This window comes from Sebastes umbrosus, chromosome 3 (assembly GCF_015220745.1).
Source record: "Sebastes umbrosus isolate fSebUmb1 chromosome 3, fSebUmb1.pri, whole genome shotgun sequence".
NCBI lineage: Eukaryota > Metazoa > Chordata > Actinopteri > Perciformes > Sebastidae > Sebastes > Sebastes umbrosus.
In genome coordinates this window covers 1,684,647-1,706,734 of record NC_051271.1, presented here as the reverse complement: position 1 = coordinate 1,706,734, position 22,088 = coordinate 1,684,647, and the positions used below count along the sequence as shown (strand labels likewise).

General features: G+C 40.9%; 1 protein-coding gene across 1 annotated transcript in view; it reads left to right on the top strand.

The window, feature by feature from the left end:
• LOC119484984 (protein NLRC3-like) overlaps positions 1–22,088 on the top strand; it is a 93,899-nt gene that overhangs the window by 11,831 nt on the left and 59,980 nt on the right. Inside the window, exon 6 of the mRNA XM_037764196.1 lies at positions 14,509–14,682. Within this exon, the coding sequence (XP_037620124.1) occupies positions 14,509–14,682 (174 nt within the window). The remainder of the gene's footprint in view (positions 1–14,508; positions 14,683–22,088) is intronic.

The window sequence follows — 22,088 nt, the reverse complement described above, 5'->3', positions numbered from 1 at the left end:
TATCACGATATCGATATAATATGGATATATTGCCTAGCCCTAGTATGTATCCAGTCAGTATATTGTGTTTGACAGTTTCCTTGTTGAGCTGCAGGAGGATTAGTAACTCAAAGAGGGAAGTTGGTACTAAACAGTCTGTAACTTTGGTAGACATAAGGGGTGGCAAAAAAATCGATTCACCTATGTATCGCTTTTTTTTTTTTTTTACAATTTCAAAATCAATGTTTTAAAGCCAGAATCGATATATCTGCTTCATTTGAGTCTATGTGGAGGTAGAAGGAAGTTAAAGCTTTAATTATTTTAGTCTGAGTAACGCTATGTCATATCCGTTCCAACCAAAACAAAGACCACCTTGGAGAAGTTAGAGGAAGTAGACACGTGGGACTACATCCGCTTTTCTGTAACTGTATATACAAAGTAGATATATGGAAATAAGATTGATTGGATTATATTCACAAGAAATATAAAAAATCCATCCATCATCTGCAACCGCTTATTTCGTTACGGGTCGCGGAGGGGCTGGAGCCAATCCCAGCTGACATTGGGCGAAGGCAGGGTACACCCCGGACAGGTCTTCAGACCATCGCAGGGCTGACACATAGAGACAGACAACCGTTCACACTCACATTCACACCAACGGGACATTTAGAGTCAACAATAAACCTAACCTGCATGTCTTTGGACTGTGGGAGGAAACCTGAGAACCCAGAGAAATCCCACGCTAACACGGGGAGAACATGCAAACTCCACACATAAGGGCCCCAAACCGGATTCGAAGCTGCGACCCTCTTGCTGTGAGGCACCAGTGCTAACCACTAACCACAGCCCCCAGTATAAAACATTATAAATTAAAAAAATTTAAAAATAAAAATTCTATCACAATACCTGCGAACGCTGGATAGACTGATTGAGATGTGAACGTGACAGCACCTTAGGGAGGAATGCTGTATTTGGCCACAAAGTAACACCTGAGCCATCTGAGTTCCACCTCATAAATTGCTCTCAAACAAGGCATGTAGCTCACCAACACGCTTTGCTGAAGTGATGGCAAGGAGAAATTAAGTTTTTTTGCCGACAGCCACCTCAGCTCTTTCTGTGCTAAGGGTTCAAAGGGAGGCAAGCATAGGGCGTCCAACACCGGGGCAGTCCCATGCAGCAGCCCTCGGGTCGCTTAGGGGATGCAGCCTCGTAGCCTCTTTTAAGAAGAGGGACACAAGCCTGTTGTTCCCCACAGTGTTATTGTTGACCCTATCGTGCTGCGATGAAATAGCAGCCAAATACACCTCAGTGTAGACGGAGACCGGCCACCGTCCAGGAGGGACTGCAGAATCTTGATAATAGTAGGCACAGAGCAATGTACTGGGTCTTCATTCTGAACTGTACACCAGTCAGAGAACAACTTCCACCTGTTTTCATACTGCAGGCAGGTAGACGGTGCTCTGGCATTCAGAATAGTCTTTCTGACGGCTCTATGCAGTCAGTCAGCATTGGGTTGGGCCCTCCAGCGGCCACACCACAGCTGAAGGTGGCAGGGACCTCTTGTCTCAGCCAGGGGGGGGTCGGGATCCGACCCCCCCCCGGCTGAGACAAGAGGTCCTTCCTGCTGGGGAGGCACCAGGGCATCCCGCGGTACTGTCCATGCAGCAGTGAGAACCACATCCTGGCTGGCCAGAAGGGGGCCAGCAGGAGAAGTCTGTGGCCCGGCTGAAACGCTATGAGAAGCGTCCATCTTTGACGGGAGAGGAAATCTACAACAAGGTTCCGTTCCCCTGGTAGATACATTGCCCCGGTTTGGCCATCAGACGTGAGGCGAGAAAGAGAACCTTAGTGTCCCTCCAGCATGCATGCAGCTCCCTCAGATATTCATCGGAGGGAGGCACTGAATGGGGGGCCAGGAGGAGCGACTTCATCTGGGCTAGCTCTGCAGTAAACAGATCCACCTTATAAGACAGCTTGACAGGCTTAGCCTTCTTGGATGGTGCACCCGCAGCCTCTGCGGCCCGTCGCTTGGAATGGGTAGTTTGGGCTGGGGCCAGCTGCCCTGACAAGGGGAGGCCAGCATCACCCATCAGGTCAGGAGTTCCCACCCCAGCCAGTCTAGCAGCCCTCACTGCACGAGGCATGATGCTGCAATTCATGCACAGGTCCTCTGAGAGGCCCTCCCTCAGATGTTCAAGGCCGAGACAAGAGGGGCAAAAGTCATGGCCATCCTCGGGTTGAAGAGGAGCCATACAGGTGTTGCAGCCATGGGAGTGGAGCATAGTGACGACGACGGAGGAAACTCTGCCACACCAGTTGCTGATGGCTGCTAAAGTCAGTCTGAGGGAAAGGGGAGCGAGGCCACAGCACAGTAGCTGTCAATATCTGAGTCCACCAGATTAGCCTGAGTGAGAGCACTCTGCTACTTGCGAGGACAGTAACGTTATAGTACCCAGTGCATAAATTAGCCTGAGCGAGAGCACTCTGCTAACTGTGAAGGCAGTAACGTTTATAATTAACAATTCATACAGTGATGTTACCAATATCCTTAAACTGGCTGTTGCTAGCATCACTCTTAGTTAACTTGAGCGAGGGCGCTCTGCTAACCGTGAAAACAGAGAAGTTATAACGCTACAGTGCGAGGGGAGCGGGGACGCTCTCCTTACTGACACAGCACGCTGTTGAAATCGGTAAACACCGAGCAGACACGCTCTTGTTCACTAGATTAGCTCGAGCTGAACGCTCTGCTAACTGTGTAAAATAGAAACGGAAAAAACAATGTGTACGTTACAGTGAGATGGAAGCGGGGACGCTCTCCACACTGACACAATATGTTGTCAAATCGGTAAACGCCGAGCGGACACGCTCTCGTTAGTACCCACTAAGTTAGTTTGAGCTAAGCGCTCTGCTAATGTTATAGAGAACAATATAAATCGATCAATATAAATCGATCTCTCACGAGAAGATGAAATAGGACTGATCTCAGGGATGACACCGTAACTTATACCTAACCAGGGTCATCCGAGGTCACATGTGACTTTGTTGATATTAATACTCGACCTGCGCGAGACGAAGATATTCAGTGTTGAAGCACTGCCTCTGGCGGTCAGTAAGGATGAATAGAACCTTAATATATCACAACAACTGACTTCCATCATGTTAAAATAAATTATGAAAAATACATAAATATGAGGAATAAATAAATAATCTCTATTTCAGCTATCAGACAATAACAAATATAATCACTATTTGTTTTTTCTATACATTTTATGAAGCTATATGATGCTTTTACTGACTGAGGAGTTTAAACTGAAGATGCTCTGATTTTATGACTCCACTGTTCCTAAAATATATATGTTGTAGATGTCTTATCTTAAAATATCTTTTGTTCACTTTCCCCCCAAAATCCATCCTGACATATTTGACATCTTTAGAAGCTTTGAGATCTTGAGTTGAATCTTGAATCAGTTTCTGTGGTTCTTATTTGTGTTTGGCTGCTCAACATGAGTTTGTATAGATGGATCCACTGGTGGAGCTGTCAGAGTTTGAGGGTGTTTCACATATAGTCCTTTTTAAACAAACCAAACTCGGTCCTCTTAAATTGGACCAAAAAGGGGACCAACAGAAAAGGGCCTCAGTTCTGTTTGTGTTCACATTGTTAGTTCATTTGAAAGAGGACTCAGTTCTGTTTCTGGTCCACTTCAGCTCTAATGGGGCCTCAGTCCTCTTTCTGTTCACACTATAGTTGAAGAAGTTGAAGTTTTAATTTAATTTCTGCATTTGTTTATTTTTTTAATGATTTTATTTCAGCTACTTTAACAAATGTAGTAAATTTAAACAGTGACTGAAATGCTGTTAAAACACATTCACTATACACAGACTATTTAAAAAACTCACTCTGCAGCTGCACCACCATCCTGCTCACTCAGAAATATTAACAGATAATATACAATATTATTATGTTCCATCAGTGCGACCAAACACATCAGGAGTGATAGAGATCATTATTTACTGATCCTACGGGTCTAAGCTTCATACTGCTCTAATTGACAGCTGTCTCAGTCACAGTGTTATAAAAATGAACGTTGCAAAAGAAGGACAAGCCGAGGTTTTATTCTGAGCTGATGGGGACTTGATGCTGTGATAGATTTAAATGTGAGGGCAAAAAACGGTGTTCAAAGAAATGACTGACCGCACATAAAAGCTGTAACTTTAGATAGTCCTTAGTAACAAACTAATATCTTTAAACTCAGACATGAACCTCCGCTAATTAATGCGCTTTGATACGCGCTTTAATACAGTCTGAATGAAAGGAAATAAAGCAGCGTGAGCGTAAGCCGCCATGGTTCCGTGGGTGCATGCCAAAGCTCTTAATTTTCGTTTCCTTGCTCCTCGATCCTCGCTTGAACCGGAAGTTGTTCTGGTGGGCCATATTGAAGAGCGTTTTAAAGCCCTTATTTGTGCATCGAGGAGCGAGGAGGCTTGCCGGAGGAGCAGGGAGCGAGGATACACCAGAGGTGCTTCTCATTTCATCATTTTTCGCCTCCTCGTCTCCTCGCTCCTCGATCCTCCGGCTGTGACCCGGAAATCGATCTCAGTCCTCCATCTTGAAGGACGTCCCAATTCATAAAATGCGCATCGAGGACCGAGGAGCGAGGAGCGAGGAGGCTTGCTGGAGGAGCCATGAGCGAGGAGACACCAGTGTCTCCTCCACGGAAGTTTTTTACCGACCGACACGCCCCCTTATTGGATATCAGTTATTGATTGGACGCTGCGCCGATCAGACTGATCTGATAACTTTACCTCTCAACATCACTGAGTTTCATACCAGAGTGAAAACAGATCACAGATTAAAGGTTTTATAGTTTAGTTGTCTTCTGATTCACCATCTAGTTATAATCTGTGTTAACTGAAGCTCTGAGCAGCAGCAGAAGGACCTGCAGTATCTCTGCTTCACACACCGTCAGTGAAGCAGCCTGACACTGAGAGGGTTTATAAAACCTGACAAACTGACTTAAAATAACTTTCTGCATTCATTAGAAAGATTTTTCTTTTCATGATCTGTTATTTCCCCCGTTAACTTTTATTAATGATACTATTAAAGTCAGAGAGAGAAGGAGAGTCTGTCTGTCAGCAACAAACACCTTTTACATCATTTATCCTCATTTCCATTCAGTCACATGAGGCTGATAATTCCTGAATGTCGGGTTTGATATACATCATTTACATTTTCCCTTTAGCCTAATAAATAATGTCCAGTGTTCAAAAAACACCATAGTCATATTCTGAGTTATTAAATAATTAACTCACAATCAGAATATCAATAACTACAGACGCTAATAATGAATAAATAATATAAAGTTATTGATCCAGTAGAGATGGTTCCTGAGCCTCTAAGCAGTCCACAGTAGAAATACAGACTGCAGCTTGCACTTGTCTTTATTAGTATTAGATCAGTTCAGACATAAACAGCTGTTAAAGCACACTGACAGCTGATCCAGATGTGATCAGCTGCTGCTGTCATCAGAAACGGACGTCGCTTCACGTGACGCTTCAGAGGAAACGACGTTCCAATGCTCTTACATCGTATTTCCTCGTTTCCTCTCTCCTCGCATGGTTTCCTTGCGTCTCTCCATGCTTCCCTGGTGGGGGGGACTAAGACGCAAGGAAAAGACGCAAGTGAGGGAAACGGGGATGCAATTAAGAGCTTTGGCATGCACCCAACGTTGTTTTTCCGAGCGTAAGTGTACAAGCGCGTGTGATCTGTCTACGGCAACTCTAGAGGGCTAAAATACAATGGCAAAAGGCCAAGCGAACCTGGAGCGCTTTGTGTTCACAATGCACAGATTAAGCGAGCCGCAACGCAGACTTGAATCGAACCGAACTCGGACCACCTCCCGAGGAGGTCTGAGTTCGGTTCGTTTCAGAGGGGTCTGAGGCCTTTTGGAGTGTTCACATATGCGCAAGAAATGCTGACTCATCACTCTGAGTTCGTTTGGAGGGCTGAAAGGGACCAAGTGTGAAAACACCCTAAGAGGTGAAGTCACTACGTCTTTATTGAAGTAGCAGCACGTTGTCATTAATATTAATGAGAGCTCTGTTTCACTGTTTGTGTTTTACAGTTTTTAACCTGCATCCTGTTGGCTTCAGGTGTTTGGAGTTTACATTTTCTAAACTTCTACGTTCTAAACCTTCTTCAGCTCTGAACACATTATTAAACATTGAATGATTTCAAGCAGGAACGTTGTCTTCTAAACTTACATCATTTATTCTTTATTCAGATTGGAGAGCTGCAGTTTGTCAGAGATCAGCTGTGCTTCTCTGGCCTCAGCTCTGAAGTCCAACCCCTCCCATCTGAGAGAGCTGGATCTGAGTGGAAACAACCTGGAGGATTCAGGAGTGAAGCTGCTGTCTGGTTTTCTGAAGAGTCCACACTGTAGACTGGAGACTCTGAGGTCAGTTCACTGAATCTCTGTTACTGTTATAGATCTTATATGTTTAATTAACAATTGAACCTGATTTATGTACAAACATAACTTACATCCATAAAGTTGTTAATGTCCTTTTCTTCATATTTTCATGTTTCTTGAACTAAATTCAGTCTGCAGTCACTAAAGACTTGTGTTTCTTAAAGAAAGTGTAGAAAATGTCCACTGTTAGTTGTTAAAGTAAATGAATGTTTATCATGTTGTTAAATGGTCACATCTGGATACAGAAGATCCTCTGAACTCATATCTGTTTTACATTGATCAAGTTTACTTCATGAAGTAGAAATATTTCTCTGGTTTCTGTTTGTTTCAATGTGTTTTTACAAATAATGTCTGATCATTGATATTGATCCTTCAGCACACACACATAGATGAACACAGAGATCAGCAGCATGTTATTGATGTGTGTTGACATGAACAGGTGTATGAATGTTGTGGTGACATCTGGATGATGTCTGTAGAAGGCTGACATTAAGATGATCCACAATAACACAATGACAAAGTCACTCTACTCATTTTAGGGAAAAGCTCATTGATTAGGACATAGTGATGTTGAGCTACACATTTAAAACCTGAACACATCTGACTGGATTATAAAGTAATTTTTATCTTCATCATTTATTCTTTATTCAGATTGAGGTACTGCATTTTGTCAGAGATCAGCTGTGCTTCTCTGGCCTCAGCTCTGAAGTCCAACCCCTCCCATCTGAGAGATCTGGATCTGACTAACAACAAGCTGCAGGATTCAGGAGTGAAGCTCCTGTCTGGTTTTCTGGAGAGTCCACACTGTAGACTGAAGACTCTGAGGTCAGACACCATTTTTTACTTGTGTACTGAGATTAATATGATGTGAAAGTTGTGGTGACACTAAACTGTAGACATCAGGCTGATATTATACTGATCCACACTGAGTCTCTTAATGCTAAAGTCCATTTTCTTCTTCAGTGGTTTAGTCCATTGACTGTGGCAGAGCTATGATGAGCTACACATTTAAAACCTTCATATATCACAACACCTGACTTCCATCATGTTAAAATAAATTATAAAAAATACATAAATATGAGGAATAAATAAATAATCTCTATTTCAGCTATCAGACAATAACAAATATAATCACTATTTGTTTTTTCTATACATTTTATGAAGCTATATGATGCTTTTACTGACTGAGGAGTTTAAACTGAAGATGCTCTGATTTTATGACTCCACTGTTCCTAAAATATATATGTTGTAGATGTCTTATCTTAAAATATCTTTTGTTCACTTTCCCCCCAAAATCCATCCTGACATATTTGACATCTTTAGAAACTTTGAGATCTTGAGTTGAATCTTGAATCAGTTTCTGTGGTTCTTATTTGTGTTTGGCTGCTCAACATGAGTTTGTATAGATGGATCCACTGGTGGAGCTGTCAGAGTTTGAGGGTGTTTCACATATAGTCCTTTTTAAACAAACCAAACTCGGTCCTCTTAAATTGGACCAAAAAGGGGACCAGCAGAAAAGGGACTCAGTTCTGTTTGTGTTCACATTGTTAGTTCATTTGAAAGAGGACTCAGTTCTGTTTCTGGTCCACTTCAGCTCTAATGGGGCCTCAGTCCTCTTTCTGTTCACACTATAGTTGAAGAAGTTGAAGTTTTAATTTAATTTTTGCATTTGTTTATTTTTTTAATGATTTTATTTCAGCTACTTTAACAAATGTAGTAAATTTAAACAGTGACTGAAATGCTGTTAAAACACATTCACTATACACAGCCTATTTAAAAAAACTCACTCTGCAGCTGCACCACCATCCTGCTCACTCAGAAATATTAACAGATAATATACAATATTATTATGTTCCATCAGTGCGACCAAACACATCAGGAGTGATAGAGATCATTATTTACTGATCCTACGGGTCTAAGCTTCATACTGCTCTAATTGACAGCTGTCTCAGTTACAGTGTTATAAAAATGAACGTTGCAAAAGAAGGACAAGCCGAGGTTTTATTCTGAGCTGATGAGGACTTGATGCTGTGATAGATTTAAATGTGAGGGCAAAAAACGGTGTTCAAAGAAATGACTGACCGCACATAAAAGCTGTAACTTTAGATAGTCCTTAGTAACAAACTAATATCTTTAAATTCAGACATGAACCTCCGCTAATTAATGCGCTTCGATACGCGCTTTAATACAGTCTGAATGAAAGGAAATAAAGCAGCGTGAGCGTAAGCTGCCATGGTTCCGTGGGTGCATGCCAAAGCTCTTAATTTTCGTTTCCTTGCTCCTCGATCCTCGCTTGAACCGGAAGTTGTTCTGGTGGGCCATATTGAAGAGCGTTTTAAAGACCTTATTTGTGCATCGAGGAGCGAGGAGCGAAGATCGAGGAGGCTTGCCAGAGGAGCAGGGAGCGAGGATACAACAGAGGTGCTTCTCATTTCATCATTTTTCGCCTCCTCGTCTCCTCGCTCCTCGATCCTCCGGCTGTGACCCGGAAATCGATCTCAGTCGTCCATCTTGAAGGACGTCCCAATTCATAAAATGCGCATCTAGGACCGAGGACCAAGGAGCGAGGAGCGAGGAGCGAGGAGGCTTGCTGGAGGAGCCATGAGCGAGGATACACCAGTGTATCCTCCACGGAAGTTTTTTACCGACCGACACGCCCCCTTATTGGATATCAGTTATTGATTGGACGCTGCTGCCGATCAGACTGATCTGATACATCAACATCACTGAGTTTCATACCAGAGTGAAAACAGATCACAGATTAAACGTTTTATAGTTTAGTTGTCTTCTGATTCACCATCTAGTTATAATCTGTGTTAATTGTAGGTGTGAACAAAAAATGGACCATGTTGATGGTGACGTGTGAGGGGTTTATAATAGCTGAAAACAAACTGACTTAAAATAACTTTCTTCATTTATTAGAAAGAGTTTTCTTTTGATCATCTGTTATTTCCCCCATTAACTTTTATTATGGATACAGTTAAAGTCAGAGAGAGAAGGAGAGTCTGTCTTTTACACCTTTAACATCATTTATCCTCAGCCTAATACATAACTTCTAGTGTCAGAATATCAATAACTACAGACGCTAATAATGAATAAATAATATAAAGATATTGTTTCAGTAGAGATGGTTCCTGGTCCTCTAAGCAGGACTCAGTCCACAGTAGAGATGGTTCCTGGTCCTCTAAGCAGGACTCAGTCCACAGTAGAGATGGTTCCTGGTCCTCTAAGCAGGACTCAGTCCACAGTAGAAATGGTTCCTGGTCCTCTAAGCAGGACTCAGTCCACAGTAGAAATACAGACTGCAGCTGTTATTCATGTGCAGGTGTTTGTTAAACAGTGAGAAATACTGCTGCTCTGATAACTCTGTTTCTTTATTAGTATTAGATCAGTTCAGACATAAACAGCTGTTAAAGACGACTGACAGCTGATCCAGCTGTGATCAGCTGATCCAGATGTGATCAGCTGCTGCTGTCATCAGAAACGGACGTCGCTTCACGTGATGCTTCAGAGGAAACGACGTTCCAATGCTCTTAAATCGTATTTCCTCGTTTCCTCTCTCCTCGCATGGTTTCCTTGCGTCTCTCCATGCTTCCCTGGTGGGGGGGACTAAGACGCAAGGAAAAGACGCAAGTGAGGGAAACGGGGATGCAATTAAGAGCTTTGGCATGCACCCAACGTTGTTTTTCCGAGCGTAAGTGTACAAGCGCGTGTGATCTGTCTACGGCAACTCTAGAGGGCTAAAATACAATGGCAAAAGGCCAAGCGAACCTGGAGCGCTTTGTGTTCACAATGCACAGATTAAGCGAGCCGCAACGCAGACTTGAATCGAACCGAACTCGGACCACCTCCCGAGGAGGTCCGAGTTCGTTTCGTTTCAGAGGGGTCTGAGTCCTTTTGGAGTGTTCACATATGCACAAAAAATGCTGACTCATCGCTCTGAGTTCGTTTGGAGGGCTGAAAGGGACCAAGTGTGAAAACACCCTAAGAGGTGAAGTCACTACGTCTTTATTGAAGTAGCAGCACGTTGTCATTAATATTAATGAGAGCTCTGTTTCACTGTTTGTGTTTTACAGTTTTTAACCTGCATCCTGTTGGCTTCAGGTGTTTGGAGTTTACATTTTCTAAACTTCTACGTTCTAAACCTTCTTCAGCTCTGAACACATTATTAAACATTGAATGATTTCAAGCAGGAACGTTGTCTTCTAAACTTACATCATTTATTCTTTATTCAGATTGAGTTGGTGCATTTTGTCAGAGATCAGCTGTGCTTCTCTGGCCTCAGCTCTGAAGTCCAACCCCTCCCATCTGAGAGAGCTGGAGCTGAGTGGAAACTACCTGCAGGATTCAGGAGTGAAGCTCCTGTCTGGTTTTCTGGAGAGTCCACACTGTAGACTGGAGACTCTGAGGTCAGTTCACTGACTCTCTGGTACTATTAGAGATCTTATATGTTTGATTAACAATTGAACCTGATTTATGTACAAACATAACTTACATCCATAAAGTTAATGTCCTTTTCTTCATATTTTCATGTTTCTTGAACTAAATTCAGTCTGCAGTCACTAAAGACTTGTGTTTCTTAAAGACAGTGTAGAAAATGTCCACTGTTAGTTGTTAAAGTAAATTAATGTTTATCATTGTTGGTAAATGGTCACATCTGGATACAGAAGATCCTCTGAACTCATATCTGTTTTACATTGATCAAGTTTACTTCATGAAGTAGAAATATTTCTCTGGTTTCTGTTTGTTTCAACGTGTTTCACAAATAATGTCTGATCATTGATATTGATCCTTCAGCACACACACATAGATGAACACAGAGATCAGCAGCATGTTATTGATGTGTGGTGACATGAATAGGTGTATGAATGTTGTGGTGACATCTGGATGATGTCTGTAGAAGGCTGACATTATGATGATCCACAATAACACAATGACAAAGTCACTCTACTCATTTTAGGGAAAAGATCATTGATTAGGACATAGTGATGTTGAGCTACATATTTAAAACCTGAACACATCTGACTGGATTATAAAGTGATTTTTATCTTCATCATTTATTCTTTATTCAGATTGGAGAACTGCATTTTGTCAGAGATCAGCTGTGCTTCTCTGGCCTCAGCTCTGAAGTCCAACCCCTCCCATCTGAGAGATCTGGAGCTGAGTAACAACAAGCTGCAGGATTCAGGAGTGAAGCTCCTGTCTGGTTTTCTGGAGAGTCCACACTGTAGACTGAAGACTCTGAGGTCAGACACCATTTTTTACTTGTGTACTGAGATTAATATGATGTGAAAGTTGTGGTGACACTAAACTGCAGACATCAGGCTGATATTATACTGATCCACACTGAGTCTCTTAATGCTAAAGTCCATTTTCTCCTTCAGTGGTTTAGTCCATTGACTGTGGCAGAGCTATGATGAGCTACACATTTAAAACCTTCATATATCACAACACCTGACTTCCATCATGTTAAAATAAATTATAAAAAATACATAAATATGAGGAATAAATAAATAATCTCTATTTCAGCTATCAGACAATAACAAATATAATCACTATTTGTTTTTTCTTTACATTTTATGAAGCTATATGATGCTTTTACTGACTGAGGAGTTTAAACTGAAGATGCTCTGATTTTATGACTCCACTGTTCCTAAAATATATATGTTGTAGATGTCTTATCTTAAAATATCGTTTGTTCACTTTCCCCCCAAAATCCATCCTGACATATTTGACATCTTTAGAAACTTTGAGATCTTGAGTTGAATCTTGAATCAGTTTCTGTGGTTCTTATTTGTGTTTGGCTGCTCAACATGAGTTTGTATAGATTGATCCACTGGTGGAGCTGTCAGAGTTTGAGGGTGTTTCACATATAGTCCTTTTTAAACAAACCAAACTCGGTCCTCTTAAATTGGACCAAAAAGGGGACCAACAGAAAAGGGCCTCAGTTCTGTTTGTGTTCACATTGTTAGTTCATTTGAAAGAGGACTCAGTTCTGTTTCTGGTCCACTTCAGCTCTAATGGGGCCTCAGTCCTCTTTCTGTTCACACTATAGTTGAAGAAGTTGAAGTTTTAATTTAATTTCTGCATTTGTTTATTTTTTTAATGATTTTATTTCAGCTACTTTAACAAATGTAATAAATTTAAACAGTGACTGAAATGCTGTTAAAACACATTCACTATACACAGCCTATTTAAAAAAACTCATTCTGCAGCTGCACCACCATCCTGCTCACTCAGAAATATTAACAGATAATATACAATATTATTATGTTCCATCAGTGCGACCAAACACATCAGGAGTGATAGAGATCATTATTTACTGATCCTACGGGTCTAAGCTTCATACTGCTCTAATTGACAGCTGTCTCAGTCACAGTGTTATAAAAATGAACGTTGCAAAAGAAGGACAAGCCGAGGTTTTATTCTGAGCTGATGGGGACTTGATGCTGTGATAGATTTAAATGTGAGGGCAAAAAACGGTGTTAAAAGAAATGACTGACCGCACATAAAAGCTGTAACTTTAGATAGTCCTTAGTAACAAACTAATATCTTTAAACTCAGACATGAACCTCCGCTAATTAATGCGCTTCGATACGTGCTTTAATACGGTCTGAATGAAAGGAAATAAAGCAGCGTGAGCGTAAGCTGCCATGGTTCCGTGTTGTTTTTCCAGGCGTAAGTGTACAAGCGCGTGTGATCTGTCTACGGCAACTCTAGAGGGCTAAAATACAATGGCAAAAGGCCAAGCGAACCTGGAGCGCTTTGTGTTCACAATGCACAGATTAAGCGAGCCGCAACGCAGACTTGAATCTGACCGAACTCGGACCACCTCCCGAGGAGGTCTGAGTTCGGTTCGTTTCAGAGGGGTCTGATTCCTTTTGGAGTGTTCACATATGCACAAAAAATGCTGACTCATCGCTCTGAGTTCGTTTGGAGGGCTGAAAGGGACCAAGTGTGAAAACACCCTAAGAGGTGAAGTCACTACGTCTTTATTGAAGTAGCAGCACGTTGTCATTAATATTAATGAGAGCTCTGTTTCACTGTTTGTGTTTTACAGTTTTTAACCTGCATCCTGTTGGCTTCAGGTGTTTGGAGTTTACATTTTCTAAACTTCTACGTTCTAAACCTTCTTCAGCTCTGAACACATTATTAAACATTGAATGATTTCAAGCTGGAACGTTGTCTTCTAAACTTACATCATTTATTCTTTATTCAGATTGGAGAGCTGCAGTTTGTCAGAGATCAGCTGTGCTTCTCTGGCCTCAGCTCTGAAGTCCAACCCCTCCCATCTGAGACAGCTGGAGCTGAGTAACAACAACCTGGAGGATTCAGGAGTGAAGCTCCTGTCTGGTTTTCTGGAGAGTCCACACTGTAGACTGGAGACTCTGAGGTCAGTTCACTGACTCTCTGGTACTATTAGAGATCTTAAATGTTTAATTAACAATTGAACCTGATTTATGTACAAACATAACTTACATCCATAAAGTTGTTAATGTCCTTTTCTTCATATTTTCATGTTTCTTGAACTAAATTCAGTCTGCAGTCACTAAAGACTTGTGTTTCTTAAAGAAAGTGTAGAAAATGTCCACTGTTAGTTGTTAAAGTAAATGAATGTTTATCATTGTTGGTAAATGGTCACATCTGGATACAGAAGATCCTCTGAACTCATATCTGTTTTACATTGATCAAGTTTACTTCATGAAGTAGAAATATTTCTCTGGTTTCTGTTTGTTTCAACGTGTTTCACAAATAATGTCTGATCATTGATATTGATCCTTCAGCACACACACATAGATGAACACAGAGATCAGCAGCATGTTATTGATGTGTGTTGACATGAACAGGTGTATGAATGTTGTGGTGACATCTGGATGATGTCTGTAGAAGGCTGACATTATGATGATCCACAATAACACAATGACAAAGTCACTCTACTCATTTTAGGGAAAAGATCATTGATTAGGACATAGTGATGTTGAGCTACACATTTAAAACCTGGACACATCTGACTGGATTATAAAGTGATTTTTATCTTCATCATTTATTCTTTATTCAGATTGAGGCGGTGCAGTTTGTCAGAGATCAGCTGTGCTTCTCTGGCCTCAGCTCTGAAGTCCAACCCCTCCCATCTGAGAGAGCTGGAGCTGACATACAACAAGCTGCAGGATTCAGGAGTGAAGCTTCTGTCTGGTTTTCTGGAGAGTCCACACTGTAGACTGGAGACTCTGAGGTCAGACACCATGTTTTACTTGTGTACTGAGATTAATATGATGTGAAAGTTGTGGTGACACTAAACTGCAGACATCAGGCTGATATTATACTGATCCACACTGAGTCTCTTAATGCTAAAGTCCATTTTCTCCTTCAGTGGTTTAGTCCATTGACTGTGGCAGAGCTATGATGAGCTACACATTTAAAACCTTCATATATCACAACACCTGACTTCCATCATGTTAAAATAAATTATAAAAAATACATAAATGTGAGGAATAAATAAATAATCTCTATTTCAGCTATCAGACAATAACAAATATAATCACTATTTGTTTTTTCTATACATTTTATGAAGCTATATGATGCTTTTACTGACTGAGGAGTTTAAACTGAAGATGCTCTGATTTTATGACTCCACTATTTCTAAAATATATATGTTGTAGATGTCTTATCTTAAAATATCGTTTGTTCACTTTCCCCCCAAAATCCATCCTGACATATTTGACATCTTTAGAAACTTTGAGATCTTGAGTTGAATCTTGAATCAGTTTCTGTGGTTCTTATTTGTGTTTGGCTGCTCAACATGAGTTTGTAGAGATGGATCCACTGGTGGAGCTGTCAGAGTTTGAGGGTGTTTCACATATAGTCCTTTTTAAACAAACCAAACTCGGTCCTCTTAAATTGGACCAAAAAGGGGACCAACAGAAAAGGGACTCAGTTCTGTTTGTGTTCACATTGTTAGTTCATTTGAAAGAGGACTCAGTTCTGTTTCTGGTCCACTTCAGCTCTAATGGGGCCTCAGTCCTCTTTCTGTTCACACTATAGTTGAAGAAGTTGAAGTTTTAATTAAATTTTTGCATTTGTTTATTTTTTTAATGATTTTATTTCAGCTACTTTAACAAATGTAGTAAATTTAAACAGTGACTGAAATGCTGTTAAAACACATTCACTATACACAGCCTATTTAAAAAACTCATTCTGCAGCTGCACCACCATCCTGCTCACTCAGAAATATTAACAGATAATATACAATATTATTATGTTCCATCAGTGCGACCAAACACATCAGGAGTGATAGAGATCATTATTTACTGATCCTACGGGTCTAAGCTTCATACTGCTCTAATTGACAGCTGTCTCTGACACAGTGTTATAAAAATGAACGTTGCAAAAGAAGGACAAGCCGAGATTTTATTCTGAGCTGATGGGGACTTGATGCTGTGATAGATTTAAATGTGAGGGCAAAAAACGGTGTTCAAAGAAATGACTGACCGCACATAAAAGCTGTAACTTTAGATAGTCCTTAGTAACAAACTAATATCTTTAAATTCAGACATGAACCTCCGCTAATTAATGCGCTTCGATACGCGCTTTAATACGGACTGAATGAATGAGGAAATAAAGCAGCGTGAGCGTAAGCTGCCATGGTTCCGTGTTGTTTTTCCGAGCATAAGTGCACAAGCGCGTGTGATCTGTCTACGGCAACTCTAGAGGGCTAAAATACAATGGCAAAAGGCCAAGCGAACCTGGAGCGCTTTGTGTTCACAATGCACAGATTAAGCGAGCCGCAACGCAGACTTGAATCGAACCGAACTCGGACCACCTCCCGAGGAGGTCCGAGTTCGTTTCGTTTCAGAGGGGTCTGAGTCCTTTTGGAGTGTTCACATATGCACAAAAAATGCTGACTCATCGCTCTGAGTTCGTTTGGAGGGCTGAAAGGGACCAAGTGTGAAAACACCCTAAGAGGTGAAGTCACTACGTCTTTATTGAAGTAGCAGCACGTTGTCATTAATATTAATGAGAGCTCTGTTTCACTGTTTGTGTTTTACAGTTTTTAACCTGCATCCTGTTGGCTTCAGGTGTTTGGAGTTTACATTTTCTAAACTTCTACGTTCTAAACCTTCTTCAGCTCTGAACACATTATTAAACATTGAATGATTTCAAGCAGGAACGTTGTCTTCTAAACTTACATCATTTATTCTTTATTCAGATTGAGTCGCTGCAGTTTGTCAGAGATCAGCTGTGCTTCTCTGGTCTCAGCTCTGAAGTCCAACCCCTCCCATCTGAGAGAGCTGCAGCTGAGTGGAAACTACCTGCAGGATTCAGGAGTGAAGCTGCTGTCTGGTTTTCTGAAGAGTCCACACTGTAGACTGGAGACTCTGAGGTCAGTTCACTGACTCTCTGGTACTATTAGAGATCTTATATTTTTGATTAACAATTGAACCTGATTTATGTACAAACATAACTTACATCCATAAAGTTGTTAATGTCCTTTTCTTCATATTTTCATGTTTCTTGAACTAAATTCAGTCTGCAGTCACTAAAGACTTGTGTTTCTTAAAGAAAGTGTAGAAAATGTCCACTGTTAGTTGTTAAAGTAAATGAATGTTTATCATGTTGGTAAATGGTCACATCTGGATACAGAAGATCCTCTGAACTCATATCTGTTTTACATTGATCAAGTTTACTTCATGAAGTAGAAATATTTCTCTGGTTTCTGTTTGTTTCAATGTGTTTTCACAAATAATGTCTGATCATTGATATTGATCCTTCAGCACACACACACAGATGAACACAGAGATCAGCAGCATGTTATTGATGTGTGTTGACATGAACAGCTGTATGAATGTTGTGGTGACATCTGGATGATGTCTGTAGAAGGCTGACATTATGATGATCCACAATAACACAATGACAAAGTCACTCTACTCATTTTAGGGAAAAGATCATTGATTAGGACATAGTGATGTTGAGCTACACATTTAAAACCTGAACACATCTGACTGGATTATAAAGTGATTTTTATCTTCATCATTTATTCTTTATTCAGATTGAGGAGCTGCAGGTTGTCAGAGATCAGCTGTGCTTCTCTGGCCTCAGCTCTGAAGTCCAACCCCTCCCATCTGAGAGAGCTGAAGCTGAGCTACAATAAGCTGCAGGATTCAGGAGTGAAGCTCCTGTCTGGTTTTCTGGAGAGTCCACACTGTAGACTGGAGACTCTGAGGTCAGACACCATTTTTTACTTGTGTACTGAGATTAATATGATGTGAAAGTTGTGGTGACACTAAACTGCAGACATCAGGCTGATATTATACTGATCCACACTGAGTCTCTTAATGCTAAAGTCCATTTTCTCCTTCTGTGGTTTAGTCCATTGACTGTGGCAGAGCTATGATGAGCTACACATTTAAAACCTTCATATATCACAACACCTGACTTCATCATGTTAAAATAAATTATAAAAAATACATAAATATGAGGAATAAATAAATAATCTCTATTACAGCTATCAGACAATAACAAATATAATCACTATTTGTTTTTTCTATACATTTTATGAAGCTATATGATGCTTTTACTGACTGAGGAGTTTAAACTGAAGATGCTCTGATTTTATGACTCCACTGTTCCTAAAATATATATGTTGTAGATGTCTTATCTTAAAATATCTTTTGTTCACTTTCCCCCCAAAATCCATCCTGACATATTTGACATCTTTAGAAACTTTGAGATCTTGAGTTGAATCTTGAATCAGTTTCTGTGGTTCTTATTTGTGTTTGGCTGCTCAACATGAGTTTGTATAGATGGATCCACTGGTGGAGCTGTCAGAGTTTGAGGGTGTTTCACATATAGTTCTTTTTAAACAAACCAAACTCGGTCCTCTTAAATTGGACCAAAAAGGGGACCAGCAGAAAAGGGACTCAGTTCTGTTTGTGTTCACATTGTTAGTTCATTTGAAAGAGGACTCAGTTCTGTTTCTGGTCCACTTCAGCTCTAATGGGGCCTCAGTCCTCTTTCTGTTCACACTATAGTTGAAGAAGTTGAAGTTTTAATTTAATTTTTGCATTTGTTTATTTTTTTAATGATTTTATTTCAGCTACTTTAACAAATGTAGTAAATTTAAACAGTGACTGAAATGCTGTTAAAACACATTCACTATACACAGCCTATTTAAAAAACTCATTCTGCAGCTGCACCACCATCCTGCTCACTCAGAAATATTAACAGATAATCTACAATATTATTATGTTCCATCAGTGCGACCAAACACATCAGGAGTGATAGAGATCATTATTTACTGATCCTACGGGTCTAAGCTTCATACTGCTCTAATTGACAGCTGTCTCTGTCACAGTGTTATAAAAATGAACGTTGCAAAAGAAGGACAAGCCGAGGTTTTATTCTGAGCTGATGAGGACTTGATGCTGTGATAGATTTAAATGTGAGGGCAAAAAACGGTGTTCAAAGAAATGACTGACCGCACATAAAAGCTGTAACTTTAGATAGTCCTTAGTAACAAACTAATATCTTTAAATTCAGACATGAACCTCCGCTAATTAATGCGCTTCGATACGTGCTTTAATACAGTCTGAATGAAAGGAAATAAAGCAGCGTGAGCGTAAGCTGCCATGGTTCCGTGGGTGCATGCCAAAGCTCTTAATTTTCGTTTCCTTGCTCCTCGATCCTCGCTTGAACCGGAAGTTGTTCTGGTGGGCCATATTGAAGAGCGTTTTAAAGACCTTATTTGTGCATCGAGGAGCGAGGAGCGAAGATCGAGGAGGCTTGCCAGAGGAGCAGGGAGCGAGGATACAACAGAGGTGCTTCTCATTTCATCATTTTTCGCCTCCTCGTCTCCTCGCTCCTCGATCCTCCGGCTGTGACCCGGAAATCGATCTCAGTCGTCCATCTTGAAGGACGTCCCAATTCATAAAATGCGCATCTAGGACCGAGGACCAAGGAGCGAGGAGCGAGGAGCGAGGAGGCTTGCTGGAGGAGCCATGAGCGAGGATACACCAGTGTATCCTCCACGGAAGTTTTTTACCGACCGACACGCCCCCTTATTGGATATCAGTTATTGATTGGACGCTGCTGCCGATCAGACTGATCTGATACATCAACATCACTGAGTTTCATACCAGAGTGAAAACAGATCACAGATTAAACGTTTTATAGTTTAGTTGTCTTCTGATTCACCATCTAGTTATAATCTGTGTTAATTGTAGGTGTGAACAAAAAATGGACCATGTTGATGGTGACGTGTGAGGGGTTTATAATAGCTGAAAACAAACTGACTTAAAATAACTTTCTTCATTTATTAGAAAGAGTTTTCTTTTGATCATCTGTTATTTCCCCCATTAACTTTTATTATGGATACAGTTAAAGTCAGAGAGAGAAGGAGAGTCTGTCTTTTACACCTTTAACATCATTTATCCTCAGCCTAATACATAACTTCTAGTGTCAGAATATCAATAACTACAGACGCTAATAATGAATAAATAATATAAAGATATTGTTTCAGTAGAGATGGTTCCTGGTCCTCTAAGCAGGACTCAGTCCACAGTAGAGATGGTTCCTGGTCCTCTAAGCAGGACTCAGTCCACAGTAGAGATGGTTCCTGGTCCTCTAAGCAGGACTCAGTCCACAGTAGAGATGGTTCCTGGTCCTCTAAGCAGGACTCAGTCCACAGTAGAAATGGTTCCTGGTCCTCTAAGCAGGACTCAGTCCACAGTAGAAATACAGACTGCAGCTGTTATTCATGTGCAGGTGTTTGTTAAACAGTGAGAAATACTGCTGCTCTGATAACTCTGTTTCTTTATTAGTATTAGATCAGTTCAGACATAAACAGCTGTTAAAGACGACTGACAGCTGATCCAGCTGTGATCAGCTGATCCAGATGTGATCAGCTGCTGCTGTCATCAGAAACGGACGTCGCTTCACGTGACGCTTCAGAGGAAACGACGTTCCAATGCTCTTAAATCGTATTTCCTCGTTTCCTCTCTCCTCGCATGGTTTCCTTGCGTCTCTCCATGCTTCCCTGGTGGGGGGGACTAAGACGCAAGGAAAAGACGCAAGTGAGGGAAACGGGGATGCAATTAAGAGCTTTGGCATGCACCCAACGTTGTTTTTCTAGGCGTAAGTGTACAAGCGCGTGTGATCTGTCTACGGCAACTCTAGAGGGCTAAAATACAATGGCAAAAGGCCAAGCGAACCTGGAGCGCTTTGTGTTCACAATGCACAGATTAAGCGAGCCGCAACGCAGACTTGAATCGAACCGAACTCGGACCACCTCCCGAGGAGGTCTGAGTTCGTTTCGTTTCAGAGGGGTCTGAGTCCTTTTGGAGTGTTCACATATGCACAAAAAATGCTGACTCATCGCTCTGAGTTCGTTTGGAGGGCTGAAAGGGACCAAGTGTGAAAACACCCTAAGAGGTGAAGTCACTACGTCTTTATTGAAGTAGCAGCACGTTGTCATTAATATTAATGAGAGCTCTGTTTCACTGTTTGTGTTTTACAGTTTTTAACCTGCATCCTGTTGGCTTCAGGTGTTTGGAGTTTACATTTTCTAAACTTCTACGTTCTAAACCTTCTTCAGCTCTGAACACATTATTAAACATTGAATGATTTCAAGCAGGAACGTTGTCTTCTAAACTTACATCATTTATTCTTTATTCAGATTGGAGAGCTGCAGTTTGTCAGAGATCAGCTGTGCTTCTCTGGCCTCAGCTCTGAAGTCCAACCCCTCCCATCTGAGAGAGCTGGAGCTGAGTGGAAACTACCTGCAGGATTCAGGAGTGAAGCTGCTGTCTGGTTTTCTGGAGAGTCCACACTGTAGACTGGAGACTCTGAGGTCAGTTCACTGACTCTCTGGTACTATTAGAGATCTTATATGTTTGATTAACAATTGAACCTGATTTATGTACAAACATAACTTACATCCATAAAGTTGTTAATGTCCTTTTCTTCATATTTTCATGTTTCTTGAACTAAATTCAGTCTGCAGTCACTAAAGGCTTGTTTCTTAAAGAAAGTGTAGAAAATGTCCACTGTTAGTTGTTAAAGTAAATGAATGTTTATCATGTTGTTAAATGGTCACATCTGGATACAGAAGATCCTCTGAACTCATATCTGTTTTACATTGATCAAGTTTACTTCATGAAGTAGAAATATTTCTCTGGTTTCTGTTTGTTTCAATGTGTTTTCACAAATAATGTCTGATCATTGATATTGATCCTTCAGCACACACACATAGATGAACACAGAGATCAGCAGCATGTTATTGATGTGTGTTGACATGAATAGGTGTATGAATGTTGTGGTGACATCTGGATGATGTCTGTAGAAGGCTGACATTATGATGATCCACAATAACACAATGACAAAGTCACTCTACTCATTTTAGGGAAAAGATCATTGATTAGGACATAGTGATGTTGAGCTACACATTTAAAACCTGAACACATCTGACTGGATTATAAAGTAATTTTTATCTTCATCATTTATTCTTTATTCAGATTGGAGAACTGCATTTTGTCAGAGATCAGCTGTGCTTCTCTGGCCTCAGCTCTGAAGTCCAACCCCTCCCATCTGAGAGATCTGGATCTGAGTGGAAACAAGCTGCAGGATTCAGGAGTGAAGCTCCTG